Source organism: Phyllobates terribilis, unplaced genomic scaffold (assembly GCF_046119375.1).
Source record: "Phyllobates terribilis strain yellow unplaced genomic scaffold, ASM4611937v1 Scaffold_11__3_contigs__length_659146591, whole genome shotgun sequence".
Lineage (NCBI taxonomy): Eukaryota > Metazoa > Chordata > Amphibia > Anura > Dendrobatidae > Phyllobates > Phyllobates terribilis.
The window spans coordinates 218,148,807-218,168,568 of NW_027362771.1; the positions used below are offsets into that span (position 1 = coordinate 218,148,807).

General features: G+C 41.7%; 1 protein-coding gene across 10 annotated transcripts in view; it reads left to right on the forward strand.

Moving 5' to 3' along the window:
• Window positions 1–19,762, forward strand: part of CADPS2 (calcium dependent secretion activator 2) — a 566,401-nt gene that overhangs the window by 187,620 nt on the left and 359,019 nt on the right. For all 10 annotated transcript variants that reach the window (XM_073652053.1, XM_073652046.1, XM_073652044.1 and 7 more), the window contains exon 13: window positions 4,304–4,491. In XM_073652053.1, coding sequence (XP_073508154.1) covers window positions 4,304–4,491 — 188 coding nt within the window. The remainder of the gene's footprint in view (window positions 1–4,303; window positions 4,492–19,762) is intronic.

Genomic DNA, 19,762 nt, shown 5'->3' on the forward strand with positions numbered 1-19,762 from the left:
AGGGTGGTTCAGACATTACAGGAGGCATTGGGGCTGGTGCGGTCATCGCAGAGACAGTGGGGCTGGTGCGGTCATCGCAGGAGACCGTGGGGATGGTGCGGTCATCGCAGGAGACAGTGGGGCTGGTGCGGTCATCGCAGGAGACAGTGGGGCTGGTGCGGTCATCGCAGGAGACAGTGGGGCTGATGCGGTCATCGCAGGAGACGGTGGGGATGGTGCGGTCATCGCAGGAGACAGTGGGGCTGGTGCGGTCATCGCAGGAGACAGTGGGGCTGGTGCGGTCATCGCAGGAGACTGTGGGGCTGGTGCGGTCATCGCAGGAGACAGTGGGGCTGATGCGGTCATCGCAGGAGACGGGGATGGTGTGGTCATCGCAGGAGACAGTGGAGCTGGTGCTCTCATCGCAGGAGACATTGGGGCTGGTGCGGTCATCGCAGGAGACATTGGGGCTGGTGCGGTCATCGCAGGAGACAGTGGGGCTGGTGCGGTCATCGCAGGAGACAGTGGGGCTGGTGCGGTCATCGCAGGAGACAGTGGGGCTGATGCGGTCATCGCAGGAGACACTGGGGCTGATGCGGTCATCGCAGGAGACGGTGGGGATGGTGCGGTCATCACAGGATACAGTGGGGCTGGTGCGGTCATCGCAGGAGACAGTGGAGCTGGTGCGGTCATCGCAGGAGACATTGGGGCTGGTGCGGTCATCGCAGGAGACAGTGGGGCTGGTGCGGTCATCGCAGGAGACAGTGGGGCTGGTGCGGTCATCGCAGGAGACAGTGGGGCTGGTGCGGTCATCGCAGGAGACAGTGGGGCTGGTGCGGTCATCGCAGGAGACAGTGGGGCTGGTGGGGTCATCGCAGGAGACAGTGGGGCTGGTGCGGTCATCGCAGGAGACAGTGGGGCTGGTGCGGTCATCGCAGGAGACAGTGGGGCTGGTGCGGTCATCGCAGGAGACAGTGGGGCTGGTGCGGTCATCGCAGGAGACAGTGGGGCTGGTGCGGTCATCGCAGGAGACAGTGGGGCTGGTGCGGTCATCGCAGGAGACAGTGGGGCTGGTGCTGACATCGCTGGAGACGGTGGGGCTGGTGCTGACATCGCTGGAGACGGTGGGGCTGGTGCTGGCATCGCTGGAGACGGTGGGGCTGGTGCGGTCATCGCTGGAGACGGTGGGGCTGATGCGGTCATCGCAGGAGACGGTGGGGCTGATGCGGTCATCGCAGGAGACAGTGGGGCTGGTGTGGTCATCGCAGGAGACAGTGGGGCTGGTGCTGTCATCGCAGGAGACTTACTCCCCTCCTCCTCCTACACACACACACACACACACACACACACACACACACACACACACACACACACACACACACATATATACACACACACACACACACACACATACACACACACACATACACACACACACACTGCCCCTCTGCAAAATAGAATTTTTGAGTTGGAATTTTTTCAAGACTAAAGAGAAAAAAATGACGACCATATGGCGACCAGTGTTGAGCGCAAGTGCTCGCTACTTGAGTTTGCATCGGGTACTTGGGCATTTTTGTGTGAAAAATGTGAAAATTTTATTTTTACGGCTGAATGTTATAAACTTCTGTGAAGCACCTTGGGGGTTCAAGGTGCTCACCACACATCTAGATAAGTTCCCTGGGGTGTCTAGTTTCCAAAATGGTGTCACTTGTGGGGGGTTTCCACTGTTTAGGCACATCAGGGGCTCCTCAAATGCAACATGGCGTCCGCTAATTATTTAAACAAATTTTACATTCAAAAAGTGAAATGACACTCCTTCCCTTCCGAACCCTACCGTATGCCGAAACAGTGTTTTTTTCCCCACATGTTGTGTATCTTCTGCGTGCTCAGGAGAAATTGCACAACAAATTTTGGGGTCCATTTTTTCCTGTTGCCCGTTGCGAAAATAAAAAAATTTGGGGCTAAAGTAACTTTTTTTGTGGAAAAAAAATGTTCATTTTTTTCTTCCTCGTTCCAAAAATTCCTGTGAAGCACCTGAAGGGTTAATAAACTTCTTGAATGTGGTTTTGAGAACCTTGATGGGTGCAGTTCTTAGAATGGTGTCACTTTTGGGTATTTTCTGTCATAAAGGCCCCTCAAAGTCACTTCAAATGTGATGTGGTCCCTAAAGAAAAAAATTGTTTTGTAAATTTTGTTGGGAAAATGAGAAATCGCAGGTCAACTTTTAACCCTTATAACTTCCTAACAAAAAAAAAAAAATTTGGTTCCAAAGTTGTGCTGATGTAAAGTAGACATGTGGGAAATGTTATTTATTAACTATTTTGTGTGACATATCTCTCTGATTTAAGGGCATGAAAATTCAAATTTTGAAAATTGCGAAATTTTCTAAATTTGCTCAATATTTCTTTTTTTTTCACAAATAAACGCAAGTCATATTGAAGAAATTTTACCACCATCATGAAATACAATATGTCACGAAAAAATAGTCTCAGAATCAGTTGGGATCTGTTGAAGCGTTCCAGAGGTATTACTTCATAAAGTGACAGTGGTCAGAATTGTAAAAATTGGCCCGGTTATTAACGTGCAAATCACCTTGGGGGTTAAGGACGTAGTTGGCTCCATCACTAAGGAGTTAAATGATTTCATATTTTGATGGATTGGATGGTTTTGGAAACGATAACATCACATTATTATTTCTTTTGGATTCGGGGAAAAGGTGATGATTTAAACTATTAGTGTGTGTGTATAAAAATAATATAAAATATATACATTTTCTTACTTAAATCTTTAATCCCCGTAGGGTACTTGAACCTACACTAGTTCATTCACTTGTACTATATACTGCAATGCAATATGCGTATAGTGAAAATGTACCGGTCACTGAGCTTGAAAGAAGATCTAACAAGGCACTTACAGAGGTTTTTAGCAGGTTCCTAGCTGCTAAAGTCACCCAATGGTTCCACGTGGCAGGGGCAATGGGAGCAGGAAAGTTGACATCTCTCTTGACTGTTGCAGAGTTTTCAGTCCAACTCCAATACCTAGCATTATCACAGAAGGGAAGGAGAAAGTGTGCTTCTGTGTATTCAGATTAACTGATCATTGCATACCTGTATTTTTCAGGTAGGGGAAGGACCTTCCATCCCTCTTCAGCTCCCACTGGGGAGTTCACTGCCTCCCTCGTGGGTCAATTCCAGCATGCTTATATGGTTACTAGACCCTTCATTTAAATTTTGAGTTTTTCACTGACCTTTTTAGAGATTGTAGGAGCCTACGTACATTTTACGACTCTTGGTGTTTACACAAAGTGTAGGGTTAGATGGTGCGGCAGTGACCACAAGGCTGAACTCCACCCACCAATGACCGCACAATTTTCAAACATATTATGCGGAAATTGGCCATAGCGGTTGGCAGAGGTTTGGCTGCATGCTACCAGTCATTTCCTCTGGCCCCAACCAAAGTGGTTGTGCCATTTTATATTCAGCAGATTTCCAATAAATGTCTAGTGTTTTGCCCACCCATTTTTCTTGTTGGGTATCAAACGCTCACGTATTGCTTTGTAGGCTGACACTGCTCCAATATGTTGTTACCCTTGCCTCGTCAATGCTTCTAACCAAAGAGATGGATGAAGTCCCTTTTTCTCTATATAAAATATTGAGATATGTATAAATTGAGAGCAATATAGACTGACAAATATACATATGTTCCTTGAGATCCTCTACATGTTGTATACCAGTCTATCTGTATTTTTTTTTTCACTTTATTATGCAACGTTTTCCATCAAACGGTCCTACAGTATATCATGTTGTGATTTGTTTGCTGAAGACCTCTTTGACACTATAAAATGTTGAATAATTACATTATGCTGCCCTAACCACAAGCAGCATGAAATAATGTCTGTGTTATTGTAGACAGGTATGTTTTACTCTGAAGCATACTTTGTAAAGCTGGCCATGGACTGTGCACTTCAGATGACTAGTCCAAAAGGTCTGCCCCACTCCCCTAGAATGACAGGTCTTTCCCTATGTGTGCGTATAACGAGAGCTGTCTAGGTGAGCAGTATGATCCATGACGTTATGTCCCAACTGGTTCTTCCAAGTATGTTTTCGCCCTGCAGAGTTTCAATGTGAAACATACCCGGCTGCAATAAGTGTCTGATATATTCTACCTTTGGGTCAGGCAGCATAAATCTCTTGTCAGGTTCCCTTTAAGTTTTCAGAAAATACATTTTGAAACAGTTCAAATTAAAAACTACGGTAATTGTTTATTTAGCCCTATTGGTTTTTCTGTCTCCAGATAAATTATTTCTTTTTCACTTTCCTAATAGGGTTGGTTCAGTCCTGGTCAAGTTTTTGTACTAGATGAGTACTGTGCACGATATGGTGTACGTGGCTGCCATCGTCATCTCTGCTACCTTAAAGAACTGATTGACAACGCTGAGACGGGGTCCGTGATAGACCCAACACTGCTTCATTACAGCTTTGCGTTCTGTGCTTCTCATGTTCATGGAAACAGGTATCAACAGGCAGTATCTACCCATTGTGGAAAGAAGTCTTTGGTTATTCGATAATTAAAGACTGATGAAAATTGTAGCTTGCATATTTGTGTTATTGGCATTATGCTTTTGTGATACTATAACACTTAATTACTGTGCTACTTTGTCAAACAGTATTTGATGTTACTATATATTTCTTCATTATATCAGAGTTGTTTTTGCTTAAAGGAAACCTGTCAGCAAATGCACTGTCCCTAAAGGGAAAGTTAAGGGTATTTGATTTTTGTATTCATAGTACAATGAAGGTATTGTAACAGCAATGGCTTTCTAAAAATGGCACACTCTGACAGACAAAGGTCTTGAAGCATAAACAATAAAATAGCCAGTGCTACCTGTCAAGAGTCACTATAACACTCTAGTGGTGGTTAAAGGGTTATTCCGGCGCCGCTCACTTCTGCAAAGTACCATGTTGCTCTCCTGCTATTGAAGCACGTAAATGCCACTGCCAGAGACTTTAAGCTTGTTCAATCTCTATGGGGCGCTCATATTTGCTCAATGCCCCACCACTTGCGACAGGATTGTGATGTGCCAATGGAATGCCACCGCAGCGGGGGACTCTCCCGAGGACCTTGTTACAACTATTAGTACACCCACCTATGAAGCCCAGACTGAAGCTGAGATCACTGTGCTATGAAGCTCAGTCACATAAGAAATAGTTATCTGTGCTATGTACTACAGAACTGAAGTGTTGCAGTATATAGTACAAGCTATCAAACAATGGCAGGCTCAAGTCTTCTAGGGGGAGTTAAAAAAATAAAATAAGTAATAAATCTAAATGATTTTATAATAGAGAACATAGCATTTTGAATTATCCCCTTTTCCCCATTCTAAAATAAGGAAAAAAAAATTGATATTGCTATATCCGTAAAAGTCTGATCTATTAAAAAATAAAATTATTTAAAGGGAATCTGTCAGTAGGACCAACCCTCCTAATACCCTCCGGGCATGCAGATCATAGAGGGTTGAATGAAATTATACCTTGATATCTATGATCCAGTGTCTTATTCCAGAGTAATCCACACTTTTCTTAAAGCACCACTCAAGCTTTTTTGTTTTTTTCAGCCCTGGAGAGATGCTTTAAGTGTAAGCCCCCTGTTGCCGGTCATATACTCCCCCTCCGGTGTCTTCCCCGGTTTTTAGCACCGCTCCGGTCCTGCGGAGCCATCTTGTGAGTGAAGCATCTGACAACCTGAAGTTCGAGGTTCTCATAGACTTGTATTGAAAAGTGACTTCTGACACACAGTAGTGTTTGCAGGTCACTTTTCACAGGAGACGGACCGTAGCAGCGGGGAAACCGATGATGGTGGTGGCAGGAGAGTATATGACAGGGGGCAGTGGACTTACATTTAGAACACCAATCCAGCGGTCCAACAAACGCTGGAGTGGTGCTTTAATATCTAAATTACCAGTTAAGATCTATTGGCCGGACACAGATCTGCACGAGAATCTGACTCCAGAGCTGCACTTACATAATTTTTCTTCTTTTTCAGTGCCTTTCATGGTAAAAATCAGAGTGTCATTCAAGAGTGTAACTTGTCCCACAATAAAAAAGCTCTTGTAATGTTATGCAATGAAAAATTAAAGTTTTGCCTCTAGTAAAAAGAACGAAAGCTCAAAAGCAAAAATTAGCTGCATTATGAAGGGGTTAATGAATGTGGCTAAGGTGTATGTAAACTTAAGACTTCGAATGTGTTTTCCTGAGCAATTGTACCAATGGATATTTTATAGCAGTCAACCGAAATCTTATGAAATAATTCTAATTATATTGTGCGCCTCTGACTAGTCTAATATTTTCTAAGAGCCTGTTTAATAGGATTTTTTACTTTTTTGTGTGTAGGTGTAATGGTGCAATGATGATGAAATTGTATAAGTGTGGAACTTCTCAAAAGTTAAACTTTAAAGAGAATAATTATGCACCTAACGATATCAGAGTATAAGCTACAGTAGAAAACCGGTATTACAGGACCACCTGCTTGAATCCTGAATTGTGTGATGAATGACCCAAAAGTGGCAATGTGTATCAATAAATTGGCAACCTATATTGGCAAATAATGCCATATATTGAGCAAGTAATCTCACAGTTTACACAAATAATTGTTGCGATACCACTACAATCAATTTAATACCCAAGTAAAAAAGGAGCTGCAGTTTAAAAAAAATAGGGTAATGTCTTAAAATCCCAGTAAGAACATCATAACTGAAAACCATTCACTTTTCTACGCTTTATAGGCAAAAGTAGAAATAGGGCACTGAGAAATATATCATTCACCTCTCCTTTTGTTCAACAGAAAAACAAATGTAAAGGAACTGAATGTGTGCACATAGTTCTTTAGAGTCTAGTTTCTCTTCCAGAAGTATCCGCTGTTTAACAATAGCTGGAACCTAGTCTTATTGGTATTTTAAATGAAAGATTCTCAATAATCTGGGGTCCATTGGTTCGGCATGATTTTTGTCCATTATTGAGCAGGTATCCGAGTTTGCGCTGTAAGATGAAAACCGAAAACTAGCTTTCTGCTCTAGCTAAAGGGTAGATACTGCTGCTTTTTCTCCCTGTTGAACAAAGATGGGTGGTAAGTGATATACTTCTCTGTGACCTGTTTTCACTTTGCCTAAAAAGTGTAGCACAGTGAACGATTTTCTGTTTTGATAATCTCATGGCGTGTTGCAGTAAGTTTTGGTTTTGAGGTGGACATGGATTCCCTAAAAATTTGGGCACATAAAATGCACATTCCATCTGAAACCATGTGAACAGTCGACTGTGTATCCATGCCATTATTCAGTGTAGATGCCTATCTTCTTATTGAAAGCCTACCCTCTGACCAGCAAAAATGCCTTCAAAACTGCAACCTTTTTCAAATAGAGCTTGTAAGTGCTGCTCTGAAGCTTTCTGGACCTGGCCAGCTTCAGTATAACTGTGCTCCTTCAGTGCTATAAAGCTGTCTCTGCTTACATCGGAGTGTAGGTAATTCATAGGAACGATAGCAATATAGCCTATTATATATAAAAATATATTCAAAAACCGTATTAGCTACCCATTATTGGACTCTAGATGGCAAATCGTCATATACACGAAGGAAACAATAACAGAACGAAAAGATGATCAAGGGCCACAAAATTCATATAATCATAACACATTTCTTTATTAGCAATAATTATCAGGAAATATGGGGGAGAGGAAGTGAAAACGTGCAGGCAGCTGTGTACGCATGGGATGCACAGCAGTGGAGCTACAATATATAACAGTAGCAAAACATAATATACAGTACATTTACGTCTCTCATATATCATAGAGCAAAAGTTATATACATGTATATATTACCCCTATAAAGCATTGAATAATGGGCCACCAAAGGCAAAATTGAAGGGCACATATATATATATATTTTAGGCAGAGAGCCTACCCAAGTAAAGTCACATTGACAATACAATCAATACGCCAGTATATCTAAAATTCAATACCTGGAATACAGGGGAGAGAGCGCAGGGGGCTCCACTGTCAGCGCGTCCGCCCCGACACGCGTTTCGGTCCTGCCTTAGTCAAGGGGCATCCCCTGACAGCCTAGCAAACAGCCTAGAATCTGGGAGGGTCAGCTTCTGAAGAAACACTTTGGGACAACCCCTTTTAAAGATAACTGAATAAAGGCAGTGTAACAGCTGCAGCAGTATGCACACTGGGACTGGGAAATGGGTAAAGTAAATTAGGTATTAAATCCATTTTAATGGGAATTAGCCAATAAACCCATGGAAACATATAGTATTTTAGTTTAATAAGGTAATTTAGTTTACAAGAAAAAAAAATCCACAGAATTTTTTGACTGCTGAGGGATATTCTCCAAGTAATAATTATCCTTGTTTTACCTCATTAACGCCAATCCTCAGCACACGGCACTGTCTGCCTGTAAAATGGAGTATAACTTTTAAAAATTTGCCTAAAGGCCTTTAAAGCCATGAACAACTTAGGTCCCAGCTATTTGAAGGATCTACTGGAGCCTGAGTCTCCTGCTCAGATCAGCTGTCAAGAATGAAACTATTTGTACTCAGGTTTCAGCTTATAACATTTGGAGGCAGAACATTTTATTATTCATCCCACACACCCTGTAACTCCTTACCTGGATCAATCAGAGAGATCTAATCCCTGGACACATTTAAATCATTACACAAAAGGCACGTTCAACTGGTTGTTTATAGACCAACAGCACACTCATTTTCTATAGTGAACATTATAGAGGGTGATTCTCTCGCTACTTAACCCAGAAAAATTGCTGTAATTTCTAAAAGACACGGTCATCCGTACTGAAATTCGGACTGTACATATACAGTACAGACCAAAAGTTTGGACACACCTTCTCATTTAAAGATTTTTCTGTATTTTCATGACTGAAAATTGTTCATTCACACTGAAGGCATCAAAACTATGAATTAACACATGTGGAATTATATACTTAACAAAAAAGTGTGAAACGACTGAAAATATGTCTTATATTCTAGGTTCTTCAAAGTAGCCACCTTTTGCTTTGATGACTGCTTTGCACACTCTTGGCATTCTCTTGATGAGCTTCAAGAGGTAGTCACCGGAAATGGTTTTCACTTCACAGGTGTGCCCTGTCAGGTTTAATACGTGGGATTTCTTGTCTTATAAATGGAGTTGGGACCATCAGTTGTGTTGTGCAGAAGTCAGGTGGATACACAGCTGATAGTCCTACTGAATAGACTGGTAGCTGCTTTTTTCTTGCCATAATACAAATTCTAAGTAAAGAAAAATAAGTGGCCATCATTACTTTAAGAAATGAAGGTCAGTCAGTCCGAAAAATTGGGCAAACTTTTAAAGTGTCCCCAAGTGCATTTGCAAAAACCATCAAGCGCTACAAAGAAACTGGCTCACATGAGGACCGCCCCAGGAAAGGTAGACCAAGAGTCACCTCTGCTTCTGAGGATAAGTTTATCCGAGTCACCCGCCTCAGAAATCGCTGGTTAACAGCAGCTCAGATTAGAGACCAGGTCAATGCCACACAGCGTTCTAGTAGCAGACACATCTCTACAACAACTGTTAAGAGGAGACTTTGTGCAGCAAGCCTTCATGGTAAAATAGCTGCTAGGAAACCACTGAGAGGACAGGCAACAAGCAGAAGAGACTTGTTTGGGCTAAAGAACACAAGGAATGGACATTAGACCAGTGGAAATCTGTGCTTTGGTCTGACGAGTCCAAATTTGAGACCTTTGGTTCCAACCACCGTGTCTTTGTGCGACGCAAAAAGGTGAACGGATGGACTCTACATGCCTGGTTCCCACCGTGAAGCATGGAGGAGGAGGTGTGATGGTGTGGGGGTGCTTTGCTGGTGACACTGTTGGGGATTTATTCAAAATTGAAGGCATACTGAACCAGCATGGCTACCACAGCATCTTGCAGCGGCATGCTATTCCATTCGGTTTGCGTTTAGTTGGACCATCAATTATTTTTCAACAGGACAATGACCCCAAACACACCTCCAGGCTGTGTAAGGGCTATTTGACCAAGAAGGAGAGTGATGGGGTGCTACGCCAGATGACCTGGCCTCCACAGTCACCAGACCTGAACCCAATCGAGGTGGTTTGGGGTGAGCTGGACCGCAGAGTGAAGGCAAAAGGGCCAACAAGTGCTAAGCATCTCTGGGAACTCCTTCAAGATTGTTGGAAGACCATTTCCGGTGACTACCTCTTGAAGCTCATCAAGAGAATGCCAAGAGTGTGCAAAGCAGTCATCAAAGCAAAAGGTGGCTACTTTGAAGAACCTAGAATATAAGACATATTTTCAGTTGTTTCACACTTTTTTGTTAAGTATATAATTCCACATGTGTTAATTCATAGTTTTGATGCCTTCAGTGTGAATGTACAATTTTCATAGTCATGAAAATACAGAAAAATCTTTAGCTGAGAAGGTGTGTCCAAACTTTTGAACTTTTGGTCTGTACTGTAGTCATGGCTGAAAGTGTTGAAACCCTTGAAATTGTTCCAGAAAATGCAGTATTTCTCCCAAAAAATTATTGCAATTACACATTTTTTTTATACACATGTTTATTTTGTGTGTGTATTTGAACAACACCAAAATATTGAGGGAAAAAAGGCAAACTGGAAACCCAGAAAATTATTGCAATTACATGTGTTTTGTTATACACATAAACAACACAAAACAGAGCAAAAAAGGCGAATTAGACATAATTTTACACACAACCCCAAAATGGCCCCGACAAAATTATTGACACCCTCAACTTAATATTTGGTTGCACATCTTTTAGAATAAATAACTGCTATCAATCGCTTCCTTTGACCATCAACAAGCTTCTTACACCTCTCAACTGTAATTTTTTACGACTCTTCTCTAGCAAACTGCTCCAGGTCTCTCATATGTGAAGGGTGCCTTCTCCCAACAGCAATTTTAAGATCTCTCCACAGGTATTCAATGGGATTTAGATCCGGACTCATTGCTGGCCACTTCAGAACTCTCCAGCGCTTTGTTTCCATCCATTTCTGGGTGCTTCTTGAAGTATGTTTGGGGTCATTGTCTTGCTAGAAGACCCATGACCTAGGACACATACCCAACTTTCTGAAACAGGGCACTAAATTGCGACCCAAAATCCTTTGGTAATATTCACAAATTATGTCCAATTTGCTTTTTTTTCTCAGTTTTTTGTGGTGTTCCAATATACACAAAAAAGTAAACATGTTTATAACAAAACATATGTAATTGCAGAAATTTTCTGGGAGAAAAACTGCATTTTCTGGAACAATTTCAAGGGTGCCAAAACTTTCGGCCTTGACTATACTTTGGTTCATGAGAAGTGAGCGTGCAATGAACCTCAGCGACAGCAACGAGAAACCTCGCGCCAGGTGATCTCGTCGACTTGTCTCCCCCTTGGTATTCTCTATTACGAGATAGACTTGCTGCATACTTTTCTTCGCGTCGGTAGTTTGTGTAGTGCTTGCATTTCACTGCTGCCGAATTCCTTTTTCATTTAACAATCTACAGATACATTTTGGAGGAGCGTATTTTTATTGTGAAAACTTATTGGAAAACCGAGTCCTTAAAGAGATGCCAAAGTGAGTTTTTAAAGAAGTTTAGAGGTCGAATTCCTCAGTCCAAGCCATGTATTGAAGCCTTCTTTCATGACAGAGAAATTTCCAAGGGACTCTGGCCACCAAGATCGCCTGATTTAACACAGCCAATTTTTTTTCATTTGGGGATATTTGAAAAGGAACAAGCCACAAACGTTACAGGCACTCCCATGTGGCTCGTTCCTCTGTGGCTTCTAAAGTATGTTTTTCTTCTGAAATGTCGCAGCATTTTAGAGTTTAACATACCTGGCTGAGATCATGCAACCAGTTCCTGATACCCACGATCCCCAGACCGTATGTATCAGCTGTCAGGTTCCCTTTAAACGAGTTGTCCAAAATAATGAAAACGATTATCTGGGCAAAAGTTTCTAATACTGGCTAGATTTTGTGCAAATGACAAAATAAATCATACTCGCCTGCTGTTACCCTCCTGGATCAAGTGCAGATTGATCTGTGGTCTGCTCCAGCATCAATGATGTCACCATTCTACCAGACACAGGACCACTGCAGCAGTTGTGTGACTGGTAGAACGGTGAGAGCTGGTGCAGACCACATGCCGGCCTTTGCTAAATCCGGGATGGGGATAGCCGGTGAGTATGATTTATTTTACAGAATCTCGCCTCCAGGTAATGAGCACCTTTTTCTCCAGACAACCCTATTAATACACTTATAAATACTCATCTTTCTAGCTCCTGGTAGCTCTAGTGTCGCGTCACATCCCTGATGCTCCTGTTTACAATGGCTGCAGATCACTGGCCTCATGGTCTCGAGCCATATACTACTGACAAGCTGCAACACACACACACCCAGGGCATCCAGCCAGTGCCATCTGCAGCCCATGGAAATAGAAGTATCAGAGACCTGGCACAGGAGCTGCTGCGAGCTAGAACTGTGAGTGTATATTGCTGCCTGTGTGCATAACTTTCATTATTTTAGACAGCCCCATTAAAGTGTTTTTCTGTATAATGTATTTTCAGGGCTATAAGGCTCAATTTTTAGGAGGAAAAAAATCTTGTTTAAAACTCTGGCCCTTAGAGTTCCTGATCAGGAGACCCAGCATTGCCAACCCCCTTGTTCATTTCATTAATGATTGAGCAGAGAGCTCATGAACGTGTTCTACCTGATCATGTAGACTACTTTATGTTCATATTTGCACAATTTTCTTCTGACTGGCTCTGATCTGCATGATCAGTATAGGGCAGCAGGAAAAGCTGAACTCCATATATGAAACATATCTAGCTTCCGATCTTGGAGGGAGCTAATAGCTGCAAGTGTCTCTTCTATTTGCTGCCCTGCAATGAACTGTATGACTAGAGGTGGAAGCTTAAAGCGATGTGTACTTTGCGTTCCACTTCTAGGGCATTGTTATTATGTATGGCTAAGGTGGGCCCTAAGATTCAATGACCCTGGTGGGTCCAATGGACCCCAATCCGACAATGAATACAATGATGGAACAGGGAGCTGTCAGATCCCTCCGCCATTCAGCTTTTCCATCTGATGGTGCTTTCACAGTGTGTTTAGGCACTCACTCAGTGACCCGTCAGGGCTTACGTCGAACACTCCCGCAAAATGAGATTCGGACGTATGCGCTGACGGGCCATAGACTACAATGGTGCCGGTAGAGCGAATGTTTGCATCATTTTTGGGCGTATACGCCTATTGGAGGCGGACACACAGACGCAGTCTACTACATCCGATGATGCACGTTCAGATGTAAGCCCCGACAGGGCCACTGAACGGTTGCCTAAATGCAGTGTTAAAGCACCCTAAGTCTCCTGAAGCCGTACTTCTATTCAGTCAGTACTTATAGGGGGGCCATCATACTCTGCGGTGGTGGGAACCATTGCGGGAGCATTTATACTATGTGTGGGGAAATTGTACCGGCGAGGCCATTATACTGTGTAAGGTGATATGGGGGTCTCATATTGTGTGGGGCTCTTAGATTGTTTGGATGTATTTACTGTGGGGACATTGTACTGTTTTAGGGACATTGGGGTCATCATACTGTGCATGTGGGGGTATTCACCACGTGTGGGGGTGTCATTCAATGTGTTAGATGCATTTTTGGAGACATAAAAGGGATAGTGTAGTGGGAGAGAACAGTAAGGGGCTTCAATAGGAGCAAAATTACTCTCTATGTGCTGCAATACATGTGTCTGTCCATTTTTAAATTTGAGGCTTTCCCATTCTGTGACTCTTCCTATGTGCCGTGACCCCACCTACTACAATGATAGGGAAGGGGGGGCCCAATTAGGACTTTTGCTATTGTGCCCCATGGTTTTTGTGTAAACCCCTGGTAACAGTACTTGCCCCCAATGAACTGCACATTAAATTAAGCATTGGCAAGGGATTTTCCTAGTCTATTGCCCTAAAATGTAGAAAAAAGACAAAAAAACAAACCAATGCAAAAACTAACCTTAATATCATTCCCTACACTTTGATGTGATTAGTTGGATTATTTATGTCTACTTTATAGTTTTTTGTCTACATGGTGATTTGCAGCAGATCATGAGTTAATACTTTTAGGAGGGTTTTTTTTTGGTGAACATAATAAGAAATGCAGAAAAGCTCTGACTATTATAGTAACGGTGTATTAAAAGACCCAAGGACAGAAAACACAAATAGTCTGAAGAACAGCGATACAGCCTCATACATAAGCTTACAATACCTTCTCCCACTCAGCTTCCTTCTAGCCGCATTGAGATGAAAGGTGGAAGAATATTTCCCATGCGATATATCTTACAGAAGGTCATGATTCAAGGTTGTCATATCGTTAAACATTTTAGCTTTGTATGTCCTGCTGATGAAGATAAAGCCAACTATAGCAATACAAAGAGTCTGTAGACCCCAATTACACACCTACGGCCGATTCATGAGTGCTGTGTTCCATCTCTTTCTGCTAAGCAGGAACAGAAATGGTGTCACAACGCATCTATTAGACGTGTTCAGAAATTTTCTTTATTCATATGTTAAAGGTGTTTTATGTTTTTTTTAATTTCTTAATTTTTCTGTATTTTTAATAGCCTTTAATGTCTGAATTCTGCAATAATAATTACATAAAGTACTGTTTGTTCTGAGCTTTTTCCGTCAAAAATACAAATCTTAATATACAGTACAGACCAAAAGTTTGGACGCACCTTCTCATTTAAATATTTTTCTGTATTTTCAGGACTTTGAAAATTGTGCATTCACACTGAAGGCATCAAAACTATGAATTAACACATGTGGAATTATATACTTAACAAAAAAGTGTGAAACAACTGAAAATATGTCTTATATTCTAGGTTCTTCAAAGTAGCCACCTTTTGCTTTGATGACTGCATTGCACACTCTTGGCATTCTCTTGATGAGCTTCAAGAGGTAGTCACCGGAAATGGTTTTCACTTCACAGGTGTGCCCTGTCAGGTTTAATAAGTGGGATTTCTTGCCTTATAAATGGGGTTGGAACCATCAGTTGTGTTGTGCAGAAGTCAGGTGGATACACAGCTGATAGTCCTACTGAATAGACTGTTAGCTGCTTTTTTCTTGCCATAATACAAATTCTAAGTAAAGAAAAACGAGTGGCCATCATTACTTAAATGAAGGTCAGTCAGTCCAAAAAGTTGGGCAAACTTTGAAAGTGTCCCCAAGTGCAGTTGCAAAAACCATCAAGCGCTACAAAGAAACTGGCTCACATGAGGACCGCCCAAGGAAAGGAAGACCAAGAGTCACCTCTGCTTCTGAGGATAAGTTTATCCGAGTCACCAGCCTCAGAAATCGCAGGTTAACAGCAGCTCAGATTAGAGACCAGGTCAATGCCACACAGAGTTCTAGTAGCAGACACATCTCTACAACAGCTGTTAAGAGGAGACTTTGTGCAGCAAGCCTTCATGGTAAAATAGCTGCTAGGAAACCACTGATAAGGACAGGCAACAAGCAGAAGAGACTTGTTTGGGCTAAAGAACACAAGGAATGGACATTAGACCAGTGGAAATCTGTGCTTTGGTCTGACGAGTCCAAATTTGAGATCTTTGGTTCCAACCACCGTGTCTTTGTGCGACGCAGAAAAGGTGAACGGATGGACTCTACATGCCTGGTTTCCACCGTGAAGCATGGAGGAGGAGGTGTGATGGTGTGGGGGTGCTTTGCTGGTAACACTGTTGGGGATTTATTCAAAATTGAAGGCATACTGAACCAGCATGGCTACCACAGCATCTTGCAGCGGCATGCTATTCCATCCAGTTTGCGTTTAGTTGGACCATCATTTATTTTTCAACAGGACAATGACCCCAAACACACCTCCAGGCTGTGTAAGGGCTATTTGACCAAGAAGGAGTGTGATGGGGTGCTACGCCAGATGACCTGGCCTCCACAGTCACCAGACCTGAACCCAATCGAGATGGTTTAAGATGACCTGGACCGCAGAGTGAAGGCAAAAGGGCCAACAACTGCTAAGCATCTCTGGGAACTCCTTCAAGATTGTTGGAAGACCATTTCCGGTGACTGCCTCTTGAAGCTCATCAAGAGAATGCCAAGAGTATGCAAAGCAGTCATCAAAGCAAAAGGTGGCTACTTTGAAGAACCTAGAATATAAGACATATTTTCAGTTGTTTCACACTTTTTTGTTAAGTATATAATTCCACATGTGTTAATTCATTGTTTTGATGCCTTCAGTGTGAATGTACAATTTTCATAGTCATGAAAATACAGAAAAATCTTTAAATGGGAAGGTGTGTCCAAACTTTTGGTCTGTACTGTACATAGTAAAGTTCCATGAATCCAGAGTCTGCTATAAAGAAAAAAAAACATGCATAGGATCTGTGTGTATGAAGAATATCTCCATATCTCCATGTAGAGTTTAGTGCCTAATATGTGAACACAGCCTAAGTGGAAATACAAATACACTCTAGGTTGACCTTTGCTGAAGCCACACAGCAGGCTCGTAAGCCAACAAATCAGTAGGAGAGAGAAAAACACAAGCAAACAACTAGTGCTTCCAGTGGCAACCTTCCATACATACTAATGTGTCTCCACCTCGTCTTTTAGATCAGCACCCCGTCTGTGATGTTAGATGGTGGAATTTACTATCTAATATTCACAGTAGGGTACCTGCACCGCACTCATGTGCACTACGTAAAGGTAAATCTTTGAGTAGATGATGTCCTCTACTATGGCATGAGCATTCTTGGCAGTACTTTTACACCTCTTTGTGGAATATGGTGACACAATTGCCTCCTCTTAGTTTTCACTGTTTGCGGGTAGCTTATCTCTTGCTACAAAGCAATTAGCTTTGTGGTTTAAGTATTTTTCTTTAGAAATGCAATTTTGGTTGCTTTCATTTCCTTTGCACACAGTCTTGACTTGTGAAAAATCTGTCTTCATTTACTACAATTTGTATTCATAATTAAGTAATGAAGAAAAATGAAATGGAAAATGTTTCCAATTAACCTACTAAAATGATAATGATTACTATTATGACCTAAGTAAGTAGCATATGTAAAATTGAGGAAATGTGGCTCTTTGCGCTCTCTCATTGATAGTTAATTGATCTAATTTTAGAATACTTGAGTTCTCTTTACTACGGAGCTCCTGCTTAGCTGGCTTTTTTATTGTTCATTTCTTCCTAGTTTACATTTTTCTTAAAAAAAAAAAAAAAAAAAAAAAAAATCAAGCCTCATTATGTCCAGTCAAAAATAGATAAACCAAAAATGATTCAGTACTATTGGTATTATACTTACAATGTGGCTCTTTTGCTAATTGTATAACTTTGTGTAACTGTCTATACACCTTAGGTAGCTAAACATGGTGTCTACTCAAAGTACCCCATAGTGCTTAAAGGGGTTGTCCCACAAACAAAATACATTTTAATTAATAGATGTTTGAATCATAAGTTCCACAGATGAATGTGTTAAAAAAAAATTCTGCGCTGAGATAATCTTCTAAAATATGCCCCTGCTATATATTATTTGCTGTTTCCGACAATGCAGAGCTTCTCCTGTTCATGGTCTGCACATACCACATCTCCTGGCCAGGATGGAAAGCATGAGCCACTTATGATAAGCGATTATATATATGAAACAGCAGGGGGCTCACAGGTGTTTTTGTGTGAGGGAACACATTTCCCTGACTTTCTGTTTTATCATAGGAGTCAGTATTTCTGCCACATCACCAGTCCTGTGAGCTCGTCATAATTCAAGTCAGTGACCTATAAACTCAACAGTCACTGTAGCTGTTTTGACACTGAATTGATTTGTGATCAGCTTAGAGGGCTGAAGACACGCAGTAATAGTTGCTCCTGTGATAAAACAGGCAAGGGAATGTATTACCTGAGAAAGCAGCTGCGACCTTCTACAGTTAAGTCTGTAAACTCACTTATCATGAGTGACTTGTGCTTCCTCCCCAGGAGCATTGTCTTTGCTGACCATGAACCGGAACAGCTCTGCATGGTTGGACACCACAGATAACAGTACATAGCAGGGGCACATTTATAAGATAATCTCAGCACCGAAAAAAAAAAAAAAAAATGTAACACATCCAATTGTGGAACATATTATTTTTCCAAGATCTATTGATTAAAATGTGCTTTGTTTATAGGAAAGCCCTTTTAAAGTAAGTTGTTTTTTTTTTTAAGCAAGTAGCAGAGTTCCCCAAGTATACCATAACACTTGATACCCTTGGGAGCCACCTCGGTCAGAGCTCCTATCTTATTGAGAAAAGTATATTTGGTCAGGTTGAAATCCAATATTCACATTTTTGTTTCCAGAGACCGTATGCAGCTCCCTTACACATTTTGTTGTGGTTATATTTCCTCATGTTCTGAAGCCTTTACATATAGTTTGATGAATAAAACAGCAGTCGCTATATGGCCAATATATTCAAGCATATATTCTATTAAATTATTTACATGAATCTTATATAGAGTAAACTTAGTAAATGATGGTAGTCATGACATAATGATGATTCAGATGTGCAGCGGAAAAGAAGTGAGTGGCATTGCCTTACCTTCCCATACAACAAATCAGACATTACCTTGCTTGTGTGATGTGACATTCCCCTGTGTCTTCCTTCTCACTTGTCATTACTTGTTCCTCTGGCTCTTCTCTGTCATAGCTTTGAAAAGCCCAAGTAACTTTAAATATGACAGCAATATTTACTTTTTATTCATATACACAATCTTTTCTGACAACCTAGGCAGACAATTAAATATCAACACACATAGCCTTGTTACATCTTTTAACGTGGCGAGGCAAGGTGTCATTTAAAAAACAGATACTGTTCATCTTGTATCACATCAAATTTATGTACTTTTTCTAACTTTAAAGACAGATTCCTCATTGTACGTATGGTCCATGTCTGACACTGTGCTGTAATTTTTATACATTGATAATTTTCATATTTACATTAAAATGTTTCTCCCAACTAGGGTGTTCATACTGATTACAGGGAGTTGAGGGGGGTGTTTGTCTCCCTGCTCACGCTTTCCTGTCAGTAAAGGTCCATTTACATGGATCAACCAGCGGCATGATATGACCGATGACCAGCGGTCGTTTAAATGCCCGGTTACACAGGCAGACCAAAATAAATGATGGGATTGCTCGATTTTTACTGGATCGCTCAGTGTGCATAGGCTGCCATTGTTCTCTTAGGTGCGAGTCCTGTTTACAAAAGAAGATGTGCAGTAGAGAACGATGATCTTTTGTGCTGCAAAAAAGATCATTTTACCCGATGAACAAGTGTTTTGCTCATTCATCAGGTGATTGGCAGCCTGTGACAAGATTATCGTAAAACAAGCTTTCTTAACAACACTCCTTCACTACTTTCTTGCTGTAATAATAATTTTTATTTTTATAGCGCCAACATATTCCGCAGCACTTTATAATTTTGGGGGGGTGGGCTTCAACAGACAAAAAGACATTACCAAGTAAGTGTGGCACCCCAGGGGTCTGGTTTCCACAGTAACAGCAATGTTATGTCTGAGAGCAGGTGGGAGGTCTCTTGGTCAGGGATCCTATGCATGCCACACCTCCTGCCCAGTCCTGGGAGGGGAAGGACTTCCCCTATATAAACCTAGGGCTGAGGCAGGGTTAGTGAGTAGAGAAGAAGTAGAGACAGAGAAGCAGATATAGGAAAAGAACATCAGGAGCTCTGTGGGAACAGTGCTAC